At 40.6% G+C, this 17,092-nt stretch overlaps 1 protein-coding gene across 2 annotated transcripts; it reads right to left on the bottom strand.

Annotated features, from left to right (window-relative positions):
* Nucleotides 1–37: 37 nt before the first annotated feature.
* Nucleotides 38–16,834, bottom strand: ap1g2 (adaptor related protein complex 1 subunit gamma 2). Of its 2 annotated transcripts, XM_062428584.1 has the most exons (22): nt 16,746–16,834; nt 15,855–16,057; nt 15,129–15,253; nt 14,691–14,832; nt 13,204–13,300; nt 13,013–13,089; nt 12,811–12,906; nt 12,299–12,379; nt 11,752–11,850; nt 11,607–11,662; nt 10,751–10,864; nt 9,920–10,060; nt 9,299–9,353; nt 8,266–8,388; nt 5,187–5,276; nt 4,572–4,699; nt 3,913–4,017; nt 3,645–3,792; nt 3,138–3,294; nt 2,755–2,906; nt 1,735–1,833; nt 38–1,423 (listed from the first exon to the last, which is right to left on the bottom strand). In XM_062428584.1, exons 2-22 carry the CDS (start codon nt 16,053–16,055, stop codon nt 1,316–1,318), a joined length of 2,394 nt encoding a protein of 797 aa, XP_062284568.1. In that variant the 5' UTR covers nt 16,056–16,057; nt 16,746–16,834; the 3' UTR covers nt 38–1,315. The 2 variants fall into 2 exon arrangements, with proteins under 2 accessions (XP_062284568.1, XP_062284567.1); XM_062428583.1 differs by having other exon boundaries at nt 13,013–13,300.
* Between the last annotated feature and the right edge of the window lie 258 nt (nt 16,835–17,092).

Raw genomic sequence — 17,092 nt, 5'->3', positions numbered from 1 at the left:
GCACACACTGAGCACAGATACCCATGCGAGTCACTGCTGAGGATTCTGAAAACTGATTTTTTTCTTTTATTTAGAAAATGACATGAGACAGAAGCTTCAAAGAGGATCTAAACAGCTGACAAAATTAACTCCTCCTGGTCTGTCCATAACATTTTTTTAAGTTAAGGTAGTGATCTGAAACAGTCTGGTACAGATTGCACTGAAGCACCATTGCTGACATCCAGCATCCAGTGTTTTGTTTTAAAAGATAATGAGATGATTGATCAAATTACTAACCGGCTTCTAGAGGTATGTCTGCTTGCATGTGTAAAATTGATCAAAGACTTAAAATTCTTCCAATTGTGCTTACTGTATATACTTAATATCTAAAATATACATCTTGCAGAGAGTAACCATGCCCATTTTTGTTTCACTGTACACAGCCTTCATAAAATACAATAACTCAGCAAAGGTATTCTGTAAACAATAGACGAGGAGTTCTCTTCAGAATAAGCAACAAGGGTTGCTTGTATGGGAATGATTAAAAGATGTATATAACTAACCTATATTTAAAACCGTTTCTTGGCATCCAAAACTATATAATTACACATTTAGTATATGAGAAAACCTCTGCTCTCAAAGGTATGAAAGGCACAGGGGAAATAAGGAGATGAGATAATGTAGATGTTCATATGTTGTACTCTGAGAAAAAGATAAGAGCAAACTGAAGACCGAAAGGATGCAAGTCATGTGGTTGTGTTTAAAATCTGGATAAGAGTGTTTCGTAGCAGTGGTTCATTTGTTAGTGGTCAGCTGCTCTTAAACAAGGATGAAGGAAAGTATTTCATAAAGGAAATCACTTTGAAGGGAGGGGACGTGGAGTGCTGTGTGACAGGAACCACAAAAAAAGTACATATTTTGAAGTGTGGAATAAGAATACAATCAGCTGTAGTTAAAGAAAAAGAAAAAAGGACAGGGTGGTACTTAGGTACATGTGTGTGGACAGTAGTCACTGCAAATTCCAAGAAAAATACGAATGGAGTATTTTTCGTGTTATACCTGCATATTCCAAAGCCTGTGCCACATCCATCTCATATACATTAGAGTTCCAAATGAAGGGGAGTTCATACATGAGGCTGCGATTTCCTGTGAAAGAAAAGTGTTCCTCAGTCTTAAAAAAAAAAAAAAAACACAAATAAAATCAGGTATTTGAGACACAGCAGCTTGGACTGTAGTGTAGAGGCTCTGACAGCACAGAAACCCTTCATCAGTGAGGGTGACGCCTGCTGATTCATTCACAGACTCGTCATAGTCCTGTTGGACTGACAGGCTGCTGTCAGTGGCTGGCAGCATTGAGTCCGGGGAAGTAGTCAATCTGGACTGTATCCTGAAAACCGGATCCTTGGGTTGTGTATGATATGCGTACCCTCATCTTCAGGTTCACCTGAAGGGAGAAGCAGGGTTTAGATAGGAGATATAATCATCATGTGGGATGGGAGTAAAACATTTGAATCTAGCACATTTTTAACAACGTGGGATATTTCTTGATGAATTCAACAACAGGTCTGTAGGAGATGTTTGGGAATTTTTATTTTCATTCTCATGCTGCATTTTCAAACTCCTCCCTAAATGTTCTGCTACAGAAACTTATATCTCTTGCTGATAAAATCTAATATGAAAGAGGGTAAAAGTGTTTCCTGACTTTGCCCCTTACTGACAAAAACAGTATTGCCTGTGCATGTGTGTCGAGCCCACCTTGTTTGGGTTGTTGAGGACCACCATCTGGGTCACCTTAGCTGCGCCTTGTGCAGGAAGAAAGTCCCCACTGGGAGCCTTCATGTGTAACTGGACACTCTGGGAGGGGGGGGGAATCAAATGGGACTTTAACGTGGAAAGCAGCAAAACACACACATGCTGTTTTTCACTTGCATTTTACTGCACTGATGACCCTGAGAACATGCTGGAGTTTAAAACTGACACCAAGCAACACAGACCAGTCAGTGCTCGGGTATGGTGCAGTATACAAAAAAACTGATATTCTGCCATAAGTAGCTCTTGTATAAACTGCTGCTGAATTTGTTGAATCTTTTCACCTAACTGGAGTGTACAGCCATACTGGTTCCTCTGTGAGGCTGTATTTTGGCACAGTGGGCTTCAAGCTAAATGCTAAAATGTTAGTGTCAGCATGGTAAAAAGCTCTTTTAGGGTGAATTTGTAACATCTGTCCACAGAGCATGATTGAAAACTACTCTTTTGACACATTTGTAGCACAGAATATGTCACTGCACGATCCTCGTCAACCAACAAATAACTAGATCATCACAATGACAGTGACAACATCCTGAAGTTAAGCAAGTTTCTAGCTCTGAATAACTTAGGTCAATGTTTTAGCATACTAACATTTGCTGATTTGCTGATAAGAATGTCATTCATTTTGCAGGTAGTGGACAAATAAACCCTCTGTTGGTGCTAAATGAAACATTGAGGGTTCCACAAAGTACAATTCATCCTGGCAACATGAATGTCTACCAAATTTTAATGGACATTCATTCAATAGTCGTCAAGACATTCCACTCAAAAGTACAAAAGTGAACCTCATTTTGACACTAGAGGTCACATCAGGGATCACAAAAGTCATCAGGGTTCATCCTCTGGGGAACATGCATTTTTTGTCATTCCATCCAATGATTGATGGGGTATGCAAGTCTGGAAGAGAAAGTTTGCTCTGTCGGTGGGTGATTAACAAGATGAGCACATAAGTGTGTTGAGACAAACCTTGGGCACTGCAGCTTGTAGAGTGAAGCTGCTGATGTCTGAGTCACTGGAGTTGGAGGCTGTGAGTGTGACTGTCAGGCCTGAGTCTGACTGTTTCTCACAACTTAGTGTCAAAGTCACACCGCTCTTCTCATACACTGTCACTGCAGGAGCTAAGAAAAACAGAAGAGAGAAGGAAGAGGTGTAGATGTTAGCTTCGTATTCTCTTATTTGCATTTACATTTTAGGGACTTGCCTGATGTCCTCTGGCCTTTAGAGCTATGAACGTAAAGTTTCAGTCATAAATTTTACATTCTCTTGTTTCACATCCAAATTAATTCCCCTCTAGTTTCTTGCACTCCTTTCGGTTTCTCCCTGTGTATGTGGAAATCTGAGAGTCAGACCTGATGCGACGGGCGTGGGCTCTAAGCCTCCCAGCAGATCCAGAAGGTCTCCTCCAGCAGGGCTGATGATGGGCAGGCCTGGTGCCACGCTGCCTTGTGCAGGACTGGGCTGCAGAGGCTCCCCAGAGCCCCCCAGCAGGTCCAACAAATCACAGACCTGAGGGAAACCACAGACAGCAGGGTGAAAACTACAACTCTAATCATTGTATCAACCTTCACCCCAACCTAAATATTAGGAGCAAGTTTAAAGGATAATATGAGACTATGAGAGTGAGTAAACCATGACTGAACTGTTACTGAGCTGAGTAGGCTTTAAACTATTTCAAAATCAAACCAGTAATAGAATAATAAAGTAAGAGATCAAAGTCTAGCCTGATGACGCTTGCCTAAAAATCAACACGTCACAAAGGAGACCAGCTTAGGCGCAGAGAAAATGCAGGTAAAACAATGCTCACAATGTGTTGTCATGTAACCTGAACATATCTCTACTATCATCATGTTTTTTACCTGGTTAGCTGGCTGTTGTGGAGGCAGCAGCTCTCCCTGCTTGACTTTGGCGGGCTGGATCTCCTTGATGGTGTCCCCTGTTGACTCTCCGTTGGTATGACCCGGAGAGTTCTTCTCAATCACAGGCATCCTCTCCAGCACTGCTGCCCTGTAGAGAGAAGGAACATCTCAGCTCTTTCGGGCAGAAAGCAAACAAACAAACAAAAAAAAAACACTTTAAAACTGCAGGAAAAATCTGACTTTTTCATCAGCACAAGTCACTGCGTACCTCATGTGGTCATATTTTTTGAATAGAGCGTTGTATTCGACTGCCCTCTGCTGGAGCTCAACATCTATACAGCTGCCGTAAATGCTGACGATGCTTCTGATCCGACTGACCGGGGATGAAGCGGGGGAAAGACAGAGAGAGAGTTAGAAGATGTATACAAATGATGCAAAAAAAAAAAAAAGGCACTAAGGAATCCATGTTCTCTATGATGACCTCTGCTGGCAACCACAGCTGCTGTGCACTGATAATGCTTCCATCTGTTTAAATTCCACATGTCGTTATTTGAGAAACATTAAAATCAAATCTTTACAGAGACATGTGAACCAGAAAATTTTAGAGGAAATTTAATAAAAAACATATAGAAATGCTAAATATTGGATAGTATCATTGTTGTAATTTGCGGGCGTGTTGTAGCACTCAAATGCGGGTTGATGGTGTTTGGAAATGTCAGTGTGTTGAGGGTTTTGTTCCTCAGCAACCACTGGATTGTTTTTTCTCTGTACAAATGGCAAACTAACCACCGAGTCGGAGTCACCAGTTGCCACCGGCAGACCTGTCTGCACAAATACCGAGTTTGATGCGTAAATCCTTTTCTTTAAAGTCAACAGAGTGGCCTGTTAACTGCGTTGTGAGCTATGAGTGACAGAAGTGTGTCTTACTCCACATTATCAGTGATGCGTGTGCTCAGTTTCATGGTGGCAGTGAGAGCAAAGCCTCTGGTCGCCGGGGACGACATGTGGGACTGTAGAACAGTTTCCAGGGCGTCCAGGACGTCGTCCTCAGTGACCTGATCACAAGATAGAGAAATACTAAGTCTGAAAGCTGAAACTGGGGATGTGACAATGACAAGTTTTAGTGAGATGATACTAAGATGATCTATCACATTTATTATATGAAAATGAAGAGTATTAGCATTTGTATTACTAAGAAAAAAAGGACTGAGGATTAATTAGGACTCTCAGTATTGCTGATTCCATGTTTGTAGTTAAAGTGTGTCTGTAAAACTCTTTGTATACTCAGGTATGGCTGATATTACTTCTAATGCCAACTACCCAGATCCTGTTATTTCCAAACCAGCTTCAGTTGTGGTGATAAAACCACAATACACTTTCACTTTCTGGAGAACTTTCTGGAATTTTCTTTGGGGAAACCTACCAGACATTAGGTAAATGTGGAAGTTATCATGACCTAACAAAGGGCTGAATCACTATTTAACCATCAAGAGCAACAATATAAAAGAAAATATGAGTCAGTGTTTGTGGTGGCCTGTGTACCTGAACAGGCTCAGTGTCCTGACACTCTCCTCTCAGCAGCAGGTCCCCGTACTCTCCTATACACCAGCATGCCACCTGGACCAGGGGTTGCTGCGGATAACACAGAGTATAAAAAATAAATATAATAATAAAATATTATATATAAATAACACTTACAAAACTGTCTGTATGTACTTTATATTTATAGCAAAATGTGTTAATCATAAAGAAACACTCCTTCAGTTCTTGGCAGATTGGCTTGTTGGCCAGTGAAGCAGGGCAATTTTTTTCCTGATTTCACAGGAAGTTAATGTGGCAGAAGACGGGAAACTGTACCACATAGAGTATGAGTACATGGTTACTCAGCAGACGTCTAAAAATAAACCTGGTTGCATCAGCTGGTTTCAAACTGGAAGCCTGGCTATTCTCACTACCACAGAATCAAACTCAGCTCTGCCTGGTTCAGATCAGACACACACTTTTCTCTTAGATGAAGATGTTTCCATTCAAGGTTTTATATAATACGTTGCGCTACAAAATGATTTAAAATTAAAAGGATGCCCCTTCTCTTCTGAGTAGAATTTAGTCGTTTCTATTCATTAAGATTTTGTGATTACGGTGTGAAATAATTTCATGAATTAATAAAAAGGTAAATGAAAAATGATGAGCGTCAACCTCAGATGTCAAGACGGTGACTTAAAAATAACTGACTTTTTACACAACAAAAAGATCGGTTTCACTTCAAGTTTCAGAGAGAAAATTAAATGTCACGCTCTGTTTACTTCATCTGAAAATACCTTGAGGGTAATTTCACTGATATCGGGTCAGTCCATGTATGTGTAATAAAAAACGTTCACTGAAAGTCCCCCTGTAGGTATTTTTGGATCACCTTTGCATCAACTGTTGGCTCTCTGTATAAGTGTTAGGTGGAACTGTAAGCACTGAATGATGAAAGTCTGATAGTGATGTCTTATGCTTCATTATTTGCATTGTACTGTATAAAAAGGTCTTACATCATTGTCATTGTCCATAATGAAACTGAAACAAGAGTTCTGACTTCCTGTGAAGACCCCTGCTGTCATCCTTTGTTTTGCCTTGGGATTTATGCGTCTGCTCCATTTCTGCAGGTGTTCGTTAGGGCAACTGGCGACACCTGAGGGCCCACAGGGTTGCCGGGTTGTTAAAATCCAGACTGCGGCTGTGGTGGTCTCACCCTGCTTTGACTGCTGGCAGCTGGTACTGTGTGCAGCTCTCTGTTCTCCCTTCCAGTTACTTGGTTTCGTTATATTTCACCTTCTTGCACTGTATAACACTCACACGTTACACCCATGCACACCACACACTACTAACACTACTGATATCTCACCTGATGCCTTATACACAAAGTTACATCTTTTATTTGCAGTTTAATTGGTTAAATAAACTTCTTTTTGATTAAAATGTACATTGTGTGTCTCTTTTTTTGTTGTGGCCACTTGAGTTGGGTCATCACACTGTGGGTATTTTTTCCTCTACTGAAGTTTTTTGGATAGTTTTTGTTGTTTCAACTCAAAGCATCACAGGACAGGTTAAAGGAGCTAATATCAGAACTGCTCGCCAGACAGTCAAGTGATTTACAACAAGCTAATCCAAAGTTTCTATAAGTTTCCAAAACTGAAAATACGACATTCACGCCCACTTCACACTGTGATTGGCCAGCTGTGCTGAGCTGAGGAAAAGAACCAGGGTGTGAACTTCTCTCTCCAGTGTGTACCGGTATCAACTTTTCATGCTGCGATTGAAAATGGATGGATGGCTTTGAAAGAACCAAAAATCCTGCACACTCTGGATCACTTGTACTCACTTCACTAAAAAAAACTAGCTGCATATCAATATTTTGACTAGCTAATGTAAACATAGCAAGTCATGGCCAGGCTGCTTCTCTGCTTCTGCTGTGTCTGTTTGACTGGTTAAAGATGTTTTCTCCTCATTTATCAAAACATTTAACTGCTGATAATGACAAGAGTGCTGTGCTGTGTTCAGGGACCCCTCTGAAAACACTGATCATCACACTAATGACAGTAATGGAAATGGTTGGGGGTGATGTTACATGGTAAAAATGGTGGACTGGCACATCTCTACTCTCAAACTCTCTCTTCATTCTTGACACACCTATTTATGTCATTATTAGGGTTGCAAAATTCTGTGAATTTTCAAAGTTGGAAACTTTCCATGGGAATTAACGGGATTATATGGGAATTAGTAATATAAGGGAATTAACGGAAATAAACTTAAATGTAGTTAGAAAAACTTCATTTTGTTTATTTTACTCAACATTGCTCCACGAAAGAATTGATTAAAGTTCTAATCACAAATAAATCTGTCAAAATGTTGGCTTTAAAAAAAAATTTGCTTGCATGCATATCTGCTTATGACCATACAAAATGTTTATATTTATGTTTGTATACAGTTGATACAGTTTGTATAAATTACCTCAAATGTCCAGTTAATTCCTGTTAATTCCCATATATTCTTAGCTTTGGAATATTAAAAAAATTCCAAAGCTTAACTTCCCTTGGAAAAGTTATCGAAAATTTCCTGACCCTTTGCAACCCTTGTCACTACGCATGAAAACGAAACAGTACAACACTGCTAAACTGTTAATATTTTTCCAATATGCTATTTTGTATCTTGTGCTTTTTTTTGTTCCTTTTGTTTTCTGTTATACAGGATTACATCATTGTATTTGGTGATTTTTTGGTAGTTAAATAATCTTATTCCCCTTTAACACCAAGAACATTTGACTTAATCAGCTATCCTAAGGAATTGATTTTGAAAGAGATGTAAAATAACTTTTAATTACAAAACATTATTGGGGGCAACAGAAAATAAACTATTCTTCCTATGATGGATCAAAATCACCTTTTATCTCTATATTTACTGCCACACAAAGCATCAACATGGAGAAACCTGGGGACAGATACATGATGTTACTGTCAAAGTTGACTTAATGAGTGAGTGGACCAACAAGCCAATCTGTAAAAAACTAAACCTTAGAATGTTCCTTTGATGACAGAAACTGTCATATATTTATGTTTGTGACACACACACACACACACACCTGAGAAATGTCAGTGAGCACAGCCCGGTATAGCTTGTGAACGGTGTAACAGTGAAGCTCTGAGGCGTTGGTGATGAGTTGGATCAGGTTCGGCACAGTTTCGTCTCTCACGTCGCCCCCTGCCTGTCAGAGTGAGAAACAGAGTCAAACAAAGACACACACACACACACACACACACACACACACACACACACACACACACACACACACACACACACATAACTAGACAGCTGGTCCAAGTATTTAGGTCGCCCTACATTTCCTCTCAGACACAATGACCCAACTTGGTGGACATGTCCATCACAGCTCATACACATTACAGTATATAAAGGACATTTACTGATGAGGATTAAGCTTTAATTTGTGCCATATATCCACCATTACTCTGTCTACATGCATCATCCTTTCTATACACTCCATCATTTTAAGAGAGATGTGTGTAAACATTAGCTTTTAACAAATCATCTGGGTTTCATTTACTGCATTATGTGGATAGAGCACAAAATAACAAGTAAGGATGTAACAAAGTGCAGAATGGAGAGTTAGTCCAGAATGAACCGCCTATTTAGTATCTATTTAGGGGCTGCATGTACGATAGTTGGTACAGAATCTGCAATAAAAAGGTGACAATTTGTTTTTCTGTGTGTCTCGATGTTTGATTCTTTCGTCAGATGTTTGGAAAAACCTTGCACAACCGTTTTCATAAATGAGTGCGAAGGTGTGTAAGATTAAGCACACATTTCTTCACTGAAAAATGTCATCACTGTTAAGCGAAAAGAGCAAAATTGTAGTGAGTGTGAAAGTGAAACCTACATTCTGTTAGGAAGTTTAAGCAGTGCTGTTCAAACTATACTAAACTTCACTTATCAAATTAATTGTTGATAAGTAACAAATTCAGTGTTTACTTAATGCATACACATCATTCATACATGTGGCCCCTTGTACATACAAACAGATGATGGCATAACAAGTTTTAAAAGTGTGAAACCCACATAAAAGGCAGGAGTGTGTGTGTGCCATAGTCTGTATTTACCGTGGTAAGGACATGCAGGATGGTGTCAATGTGCCAGCGCTGGGAGGGCGCATACCTGACAGAGACAGAGACAGAGACAGAGACACACACACACACACACACACACACACACACACACACACACACACACACACACACACACACACACACACACACACACACACACACACACACACACACACACACACACACTTCAGTGGTGCTTGAGAGTGAGTCAGAAACACACACACATACACCAGTCCATCAGCATCCTCTCACGGCTTTATACACATACAAACAGAGAAGTGCATCAAGTGGTAGAGAGATATCCAGCAGACACAGAAGACTATTCATGGTCACAGTGCCAGTGAAGTAAACGGGGGTATCGTTGACAGTGGAGACAGACACAGAGTGAGACATGTAGACACACAGATTTCAAGCAGAGATACTTTTTATGACAGCTTCATCATATTTTTTTACCCACATCATCATCTTTTCTTGTCTACATAACAACACCAATCCTAGTTCTGCTTTAAATGTATTCACATAAATGTATGTATGTGTGCTTGCATGCCTACAGACAGTACGTGTACGTAATACAATCGTGTATGTGCGCATTTATTTCTGTGGTGTCTCACTCACCTCTCAGCGGCGTTGAATATACCACTGGCAGCATTAGACCTGAGCTCGGCGGGGCATGAGGAGAGGAAGATGAGCAGTTCCTTCATCATGGAGCGGATGTTGCTGGCTGACACCAGCGCCAAGGAGAGCTCCAACGCACGGCTGTAGGGTTGGAAAAAGAGTTCAATGACAGCTGATCCTGCTGGAGTACACTTGAACAACACACTGACCCATAAGAAATTATCATCATCAATTAAGTTATTATCATCATCATTAGTGGGGCTGGAAATCACTGGGTAGCTAATGATAAAATGTTATCACTTAACCATAATGTCCACATTAATGACAGTATCACAACTCTTCAGAGTATTGATATTGCATTGCAAATGATCATATAACAATAGGTCACCACAGTATTTGTCTTGTCCCTCCTCATCAGATAGCTGTAAGGTTGTGCCTTACACAGCACTTCTCTATCATCTTGTCTTGTTGCACTTGGAGAACAGAACAAGTGATGCTGTTAATGGGAACATCAGTAAGTGTCCCACACATGAAAATTACACTTCTTACATTAAATCCTTTTAAGTTGGAAAAAAAAAATTAAACTTTCATGTCCAGCTGAAATCACATTTCACATCTGCTGGATGTTTGTTTGGTGGTTCATTGAACAAGTAAAAGTGCAGGATGAGACGTGTTTATGATTGTAAGTTAGATAAGAAGGAGACTTAGCAGGATGCGTTCAGGCTCAGTGTAACCGTCTGCTCTGCATGACGTTACGGTTTATACAAAAATCTGAAACAAGTACTCCATATATGTTTTCCATCCAATTCATGTAACAATAGATATATATACCGCTTGACAGAAGCATCCTGGTCCTTTAGGCAGTCCACTATGGTTCCTCGGTGGCGCTGCACTGCTGTGTGGTCTGTCCCAACAATCTTCTGAAGAGAAGTCATGGCAATATACCTGGACAGCCAAAAATGAGAACATCAGGTTTCAAGTTTCATGGAGCAGTATGATAAAGTGCTGTGAGGAAGGGGAAATGATGGTCCAGTGTGTCTACCGTAGCAGACAGTGTTAAGCAAATTAATGAGAAAACGTTCAAGTTTAATTAACTGTGCAGTACAAACTTTACTTTCCCAACTTGGCGAGATGAATTATTCATCTTTCAACTGGAAATGTCTCATGAACTGATCAAGTATTTATGTGCGCACAAGAGAGATCTTATCTAGTCGGGCAAGTCTCACAGGAATAAACCAGTCCTATAACTGTCAGACAGCAACAGTGATACAGAGGACCCACAGGTAAAACCCAGACAGGCCTGTAGTGACTTCAGGGCCCCATGGAGACAAAGCCTAGAAATAGTTTTATAACAAAACCCTAAGGACCCTGTGACAGGTCTCCATGCTGTCTGATGAGAAATGACATGGCCTGAAATGAAGAGATCAACATTAACAGACAGACAGTGACCTTCTGGTGCGGCTCTAGGGGAACTGTTTCAGCGGAGAGTGATTAGTGAGCTCAGGCTGATAACGGCCTGTCAGGAGGTTTCTCTGTTTGGCTGCAGTGAGGTTGCCAGTGGCCTTGTGGAATGGAAAAAGTAAAATGACCCTGAGAGATAAGAGAGAATGGCGGGAAAGATGGTAGAAGAGATGTAAAGGGGAAAAAGTAACAAGGATTTGTGGGAGGGAGGGAAAACAGCACTGACCGAATGTTCCTGTCGTTGTTCAGGAGAAACCGTCCCAGGATGTTCACTGCCAGAACCTGTGGAAACGAAGCATATGTGCAATTATTAATTTACCATATTTGAAATGTATACCAATAAATAGCATTTCAGCATTTTAGTCTCTTACCCTGAGGCCGCTCTCTGACTTGATGTCCAGCACGGTCAGAACAGTTTCATACAGCACAGCGTTGCCCACAGTCTTAGTGCTGTCAGTGTTGGTAGCCACCTGTACACCACAACACACACACACACACACACACACACACATACATACACATACATACACATACATACACATACATACACACACACACACACACACACACACACACACACACACACACACACACACACACACACACAGTTACATTACTTTAAATACAACATACATTAATCACTTATTCAGATTTTAAAGAAAAATGTAATAACATTACACTTGATATGGGGCATGTTTTTCCAGTGGAAAATAGGAGATTTAAATCATGTCTTTCAAGTTTGTTTGAGAAAAAAAAAGAAGATCTCTGGAGTCAGCATAATTATTGATAACAACCATGGCTGAACAAACACAAGATAAGAAACTCAAGCAGGAAGATGCTACACTAGTGAGTATAATCTTTGTGACATTTATGAAAAAGGCAGCTAAAAGCTACATTGTAAAAAAGGGCACTTCAAACCTGAGCTAGTAGGTCGTTCATGGCGTCGCTGGCTGTTTCATTGTTGCGGCCGAGGATCCTCAGCAGCCTCAAGATGCGCACCTGGGGATGGAAACGGGAGAAAGTGAACAGCTGGACTACAGCGCGAGTTATTGCGGTACACTGACTCAGCGAAAACAGAAGGAAGTACGGGAGGATGTCTGTATGTGCTCTTGAGAAAGAAAGAACCTGGAAGAAATAACACAGTTTATTACCAGTCTGTGCCCATTTAAGACAAAATCTGAGCCAAATAAAGTCAGTATAGACTTAATTCAATCAATTTGATGGTTCATATTGAAATAAGATTAAAAAAAACATTAATAGTGCTAACAATGCTAAATGGATTATAAGAACAGATAAAATGTCTAGCATAAGTATTATTGTTCTACGGTAAATATGAGTACAAAAAATCCTACATTCCATTTAACCCAATTAAACAAAGGTAGATAGGTTATAAATAAATAGTACATAGCTGCAGGGGAGCCCAGACTGACCTGCAGGAAGGGATCACTGATTCCTGCCACGTCGTGCTCAGGAGAATAACCGGAAATGACCAGACCTTTCATGATCTGCACCAGATCTGGCACTGTCTGAGTTACACACAGCACAAACACATTATTAATACATGTAGATGTACTGAAAGGTGTGTGTGTGTGTGTGTGTGTGTGTGTGTGTGTGTGTGTGTGTTCATCGTACCTTTCTGAACCGCTCCAGTGTCTCTGGATTCCGCTCACACAGCTCGGTAATGAGCACTACAGCACCATGTAACACACCTAGAGATAAACAGCCAAAACCACAAAGAATTGTTGGAACCAGTATCTGGAAGACATGCTTAATAGGATCAAACTGCCTAGTAAACATGTTATTAGAATGTGCCGTTAACTCACCGTGGTTCTTCTCAGCCAGGAGGCCACGAGCGGCAGGCGCAAACATCTCCCCAAGATCATGAACTTTCCTCACAATGTGTACGGCACACAGTGCAGCCTGGGTGGACAGCGGGAGAAGTCATCATCAGCACCATTATCATTACAACACTGAGCCTGTTGTTAGTTTTAATACTGATGGGAGAAACTTAAATTTGTTTGAGACATTAAAGGATTTGGCTGACGAGTTTCTATATTTTTGTTACTGTCAGCAAATTTCACGTGCAGAGCCAAACCAACAATGAACTCATCCTAATTACATGTATTGTGTGTGTGCATCATATTTCTCGATGCCGTAGAACTCTGTAGTTGTCCAAAAAACACATCAGTGAGTCACACTGCTGCATTGGGTGACATGCTCCTTGCTCCATGAAGCAGTGGTTACAGTAGTTTGTTTAGAAACAGCTCCAAAGGGTAAAAATTGTGATAATATAGTTACCTGCTTGTCACGATAACTACTTTTGCTGGACGATATATTGTCTCAGAAGTAATCGTGATAAACGATATTACTGTGACTTAAAAATAATTTTATACCACTGATATAATGATAATATAAAAGCATAATAATGCAAGGGAGGGCAGGGAGTGGAGAGTGGGCGCTAGGCTTCTGTAAAAACACAGACTGCCATTATGGACAGGGACAGAGTTATTTACCTTTAATTCTTCTGCAGTCTCCACTCAGGATGTGCACAGTGAGGAATGGAGGACACTACTCACTTAGCCATTGTGACATGAATAGCTTCTTAGCTGCTAATGTGAAGTGTGGCAATATTGAGGTAAAAAAAAAAGATCAAGGTCATGTCCATGTATCATACGATAAGTCCATATATAGACATGATGATGTTGATAATTACATTATTGTACGATAAGTCGATAGCATAATTATTGAGACAGGCCTAAACCCACCAGTTCTAAACAAGCTACAGTAACCACTGTCTTTAGGAACATGTCAACCAGTGCAGCAGCGTGACTCGTTGTGTTATTAAGAGTTTTGTTTGAAATGGTTTTTAATAGTTTTTGGTCTACAGCCCAGAAGAATACAACATAATACTAACAGTATGTTCTAAATGATTAAAATGATGACTCGTGATGTGAGGGCAGAGGTGCCACATTGCTTGTTGTTGTAATTTTCATTACATATGGAACGGTGGTTACACAACTTAAAACAGCTTGCCTATGTGCAAAAACACAATTTATCTTAGACGGTAGGGTGACTGTACTAATGAGATCACCACAGCATTAAATAAGGTTAGTGTTATTTTGTATGGCACTTTTCAAGCGAGGAGCACAAAATGCTTTTGAGTGCAGAGACATAGCATTAAAATAAAAACACAGAAGTGAAGACACAATAGTCTAAAATGCAGGGACTACAATTGTAATATTTTTAAGTGCAGCTGAAGAAAATTTCAGGAAAAAAAGGAAAAAACAAACGAACATTTGGAGGCCCTCACCTTCTTCTTAATGTAGGAGTTGGAGGCTCGGAGCAGCCTCTCAATCTCTGGTGCCAGATCTCGGCACATCTCTGCTGAACCCATACAGGCCAACGTGCACAGAGCCAGAGACTGCACATACTGGCTACTGTGAGCAAGATCACTGAAAAACACACAGAAGACAGTGTAGTTAAGCATTGTATTGAAATCATATCAGGATATCTGCCAATTTTAACATGTCTGACTTGTTATATTTATTCTTATCTTATGTTTTGACCCCACCCCTCATTTCACCTACTGAAATAGCTCTACGATATTATCATAACATATGATCTACAGTAAATGTACTCATTAGTAAATTTTGTGTTCAAAATAATCTCAAAGTTCAAATAGTGTTCAATGCCTTTTAAGATTTCCAGTTGTTTTATTAGATTTTTGATCCATTTGGGCTGCTCTTACTTCTTGATGGAGTTAGTGATGAGCAGGCTGGCATCCTGCTTCTCATCCAGCAGCATCATGGCTCCCAGGTATCCGACACGCTTCTCGCTGTAGCGAGGGCTGGCTATCATCCGAACACACTCCATCTAGCGGGAAGACCGACAACTCCTTTGAACACAACTGTACTTGAAATACTAATACTAGTGATGCCCCTGGGGAAATTCTCCACTCTTTGCACGCTACAAAGTGGAGGCACGGGAGGGATTCAGTGGCCCAGTTTCAATGTCCACCCTCTTGGACTTATCGACTTTGACATGGGTTCCCAATGCTGCAGACTTTGCTTGAGGGAATCTACCACCAGAGTGTTGTAACTACATGAGATGTGAGAAATAGCAAGAAAGTAAAGTTTATATGCATATAAACTTTATTATATATTTATTATTTATATTATATATTTATTTATATATTATTTTTGCTGTTATGTGCATGCACATAACAGCAAAAATAATAAGTAAAATGTGGAATATTCATTCTTTTCAGGTTATATGTGATTTTATAATGTGTTGTTTGAGCTCTTCCACCTTCATTCACTTTGCACACAAATGATGTCTGTGAGGGGGTTCAGTATTCAGGACAATTCAGTGGTTAATTGAACCCAAATCCTTCTGCTGCCATGGTGGTTTCTCATCCCTCTAACCCCTTTAACCCAAACAAACCCCGTGACAGGAATTAGCCAAATCCTCTCACCTGACCAAAGTGAGCAGGATAGCCCAACATGTGCACGTAGAGCAGCTTGGCCAGGTTGTGAGATCGACCCCCGTTGTCGGCTTGCCTGAACTGTGCCCGGATGGCAGCACACTCCCTCTGGATGACACCCCGCTCCTCACACTGCGTCCTGGCTGACCTGATGGCCCGGATCATCTCCTGCAGGGGTACTGATGGGGACATGGCTGTGTGTGTGTGTAAGCAGGAGTGTGTGTGTGTGAGTGTGAGTGTGAGTGTGAGTGTGAGTGTGTGTGTGTGTGTGTGTGTGTGTAAGAGTAGGTGGGTGTATGTGTGTGTGTTAGTATGTGTGTATGTAGTATCAAGGAAGTGAAAAAAAATATGATCAAAGAACAAACTACTACACTGTAGAGTTGTACTGTGCTGGATAGTTTTTTTACTTCCTGTATGTGAAACCCCTGCAAGGTGTATGTAAGGTCATGACAAGGCTATTACTACGGCACAAAAGAAGAGCTCTACTGTCTCTAAAAACAAACGATTAAAAGTGTGTATGCTGTAAAAAAAACTATTAAAACAACTTGAACTACAAGTCTGGTGAGCAATGACTGCTCATTCTGCTGACTACTGCAGCGTTATTCACTCCCACAGCTGTCTGAACACAACAGAAAGTTACTATCAATTAATTACGTATGTACGACTTAATGGCGTTGTAGAAAATACATTTAAATTGCCGAGTTAACTACAAAGTTAGCGTCCAGTAAAACGAGCCAGAGGCTAGCCAACTGATCGAGCCGAGCTAACCTTGCAGATGCTGTCAAGCCTGCCCTGTAGAAAGCTGTCGAGAGCTAGCTGAGTTAGCATGACAGTCTGTTTATGCGGAATGTTTTCACTCATAAATGAAAAAAGCAAACATACCTTTACACTGTACAGGGAGTCGTCAGAATTCAAAAAGTAAACTACTTCAAACGACCCCACTCTGATACGCGGCAGCAGTCTCTTGGCTGGAAACCTAAATACTGTATGCAGTCCATATAGTATTTATTTTTTTCGCACCCGTATTCTGCAAAGATCCGCCCTACTCTGCCTCTGATTGGCTGACGCTGATATTCTTGACCAAAACCATAACCAACCAAACCAATGAAGACAACGAGTATTAACCAATCAGAGGCAGAGCAAGGCGGGTCTTCGCGTAATGCGGGTGGGAAACAAAAATAAGGCGTCCACATAACCCACAGTCAAACTATACACAATAATGACTCACT

This window comes from Scomber scombrus, chromosome 11 (assembly GCF_963691925.1).
Source record: "Scomber scombrus chromosome 11, fScoSco1.1, whole genome shotgun sequence".
Classification (NCBI taxonomy): domain Eukaryota; kingdom Metazoa; phylum Chordata; class Actinopteri; order Scombriformes; family Scombridae; genus Scomber; species Scomber scombrus.
This window is presented reverse-complemented; position numbering and strand designations above follow the sequence as displayed.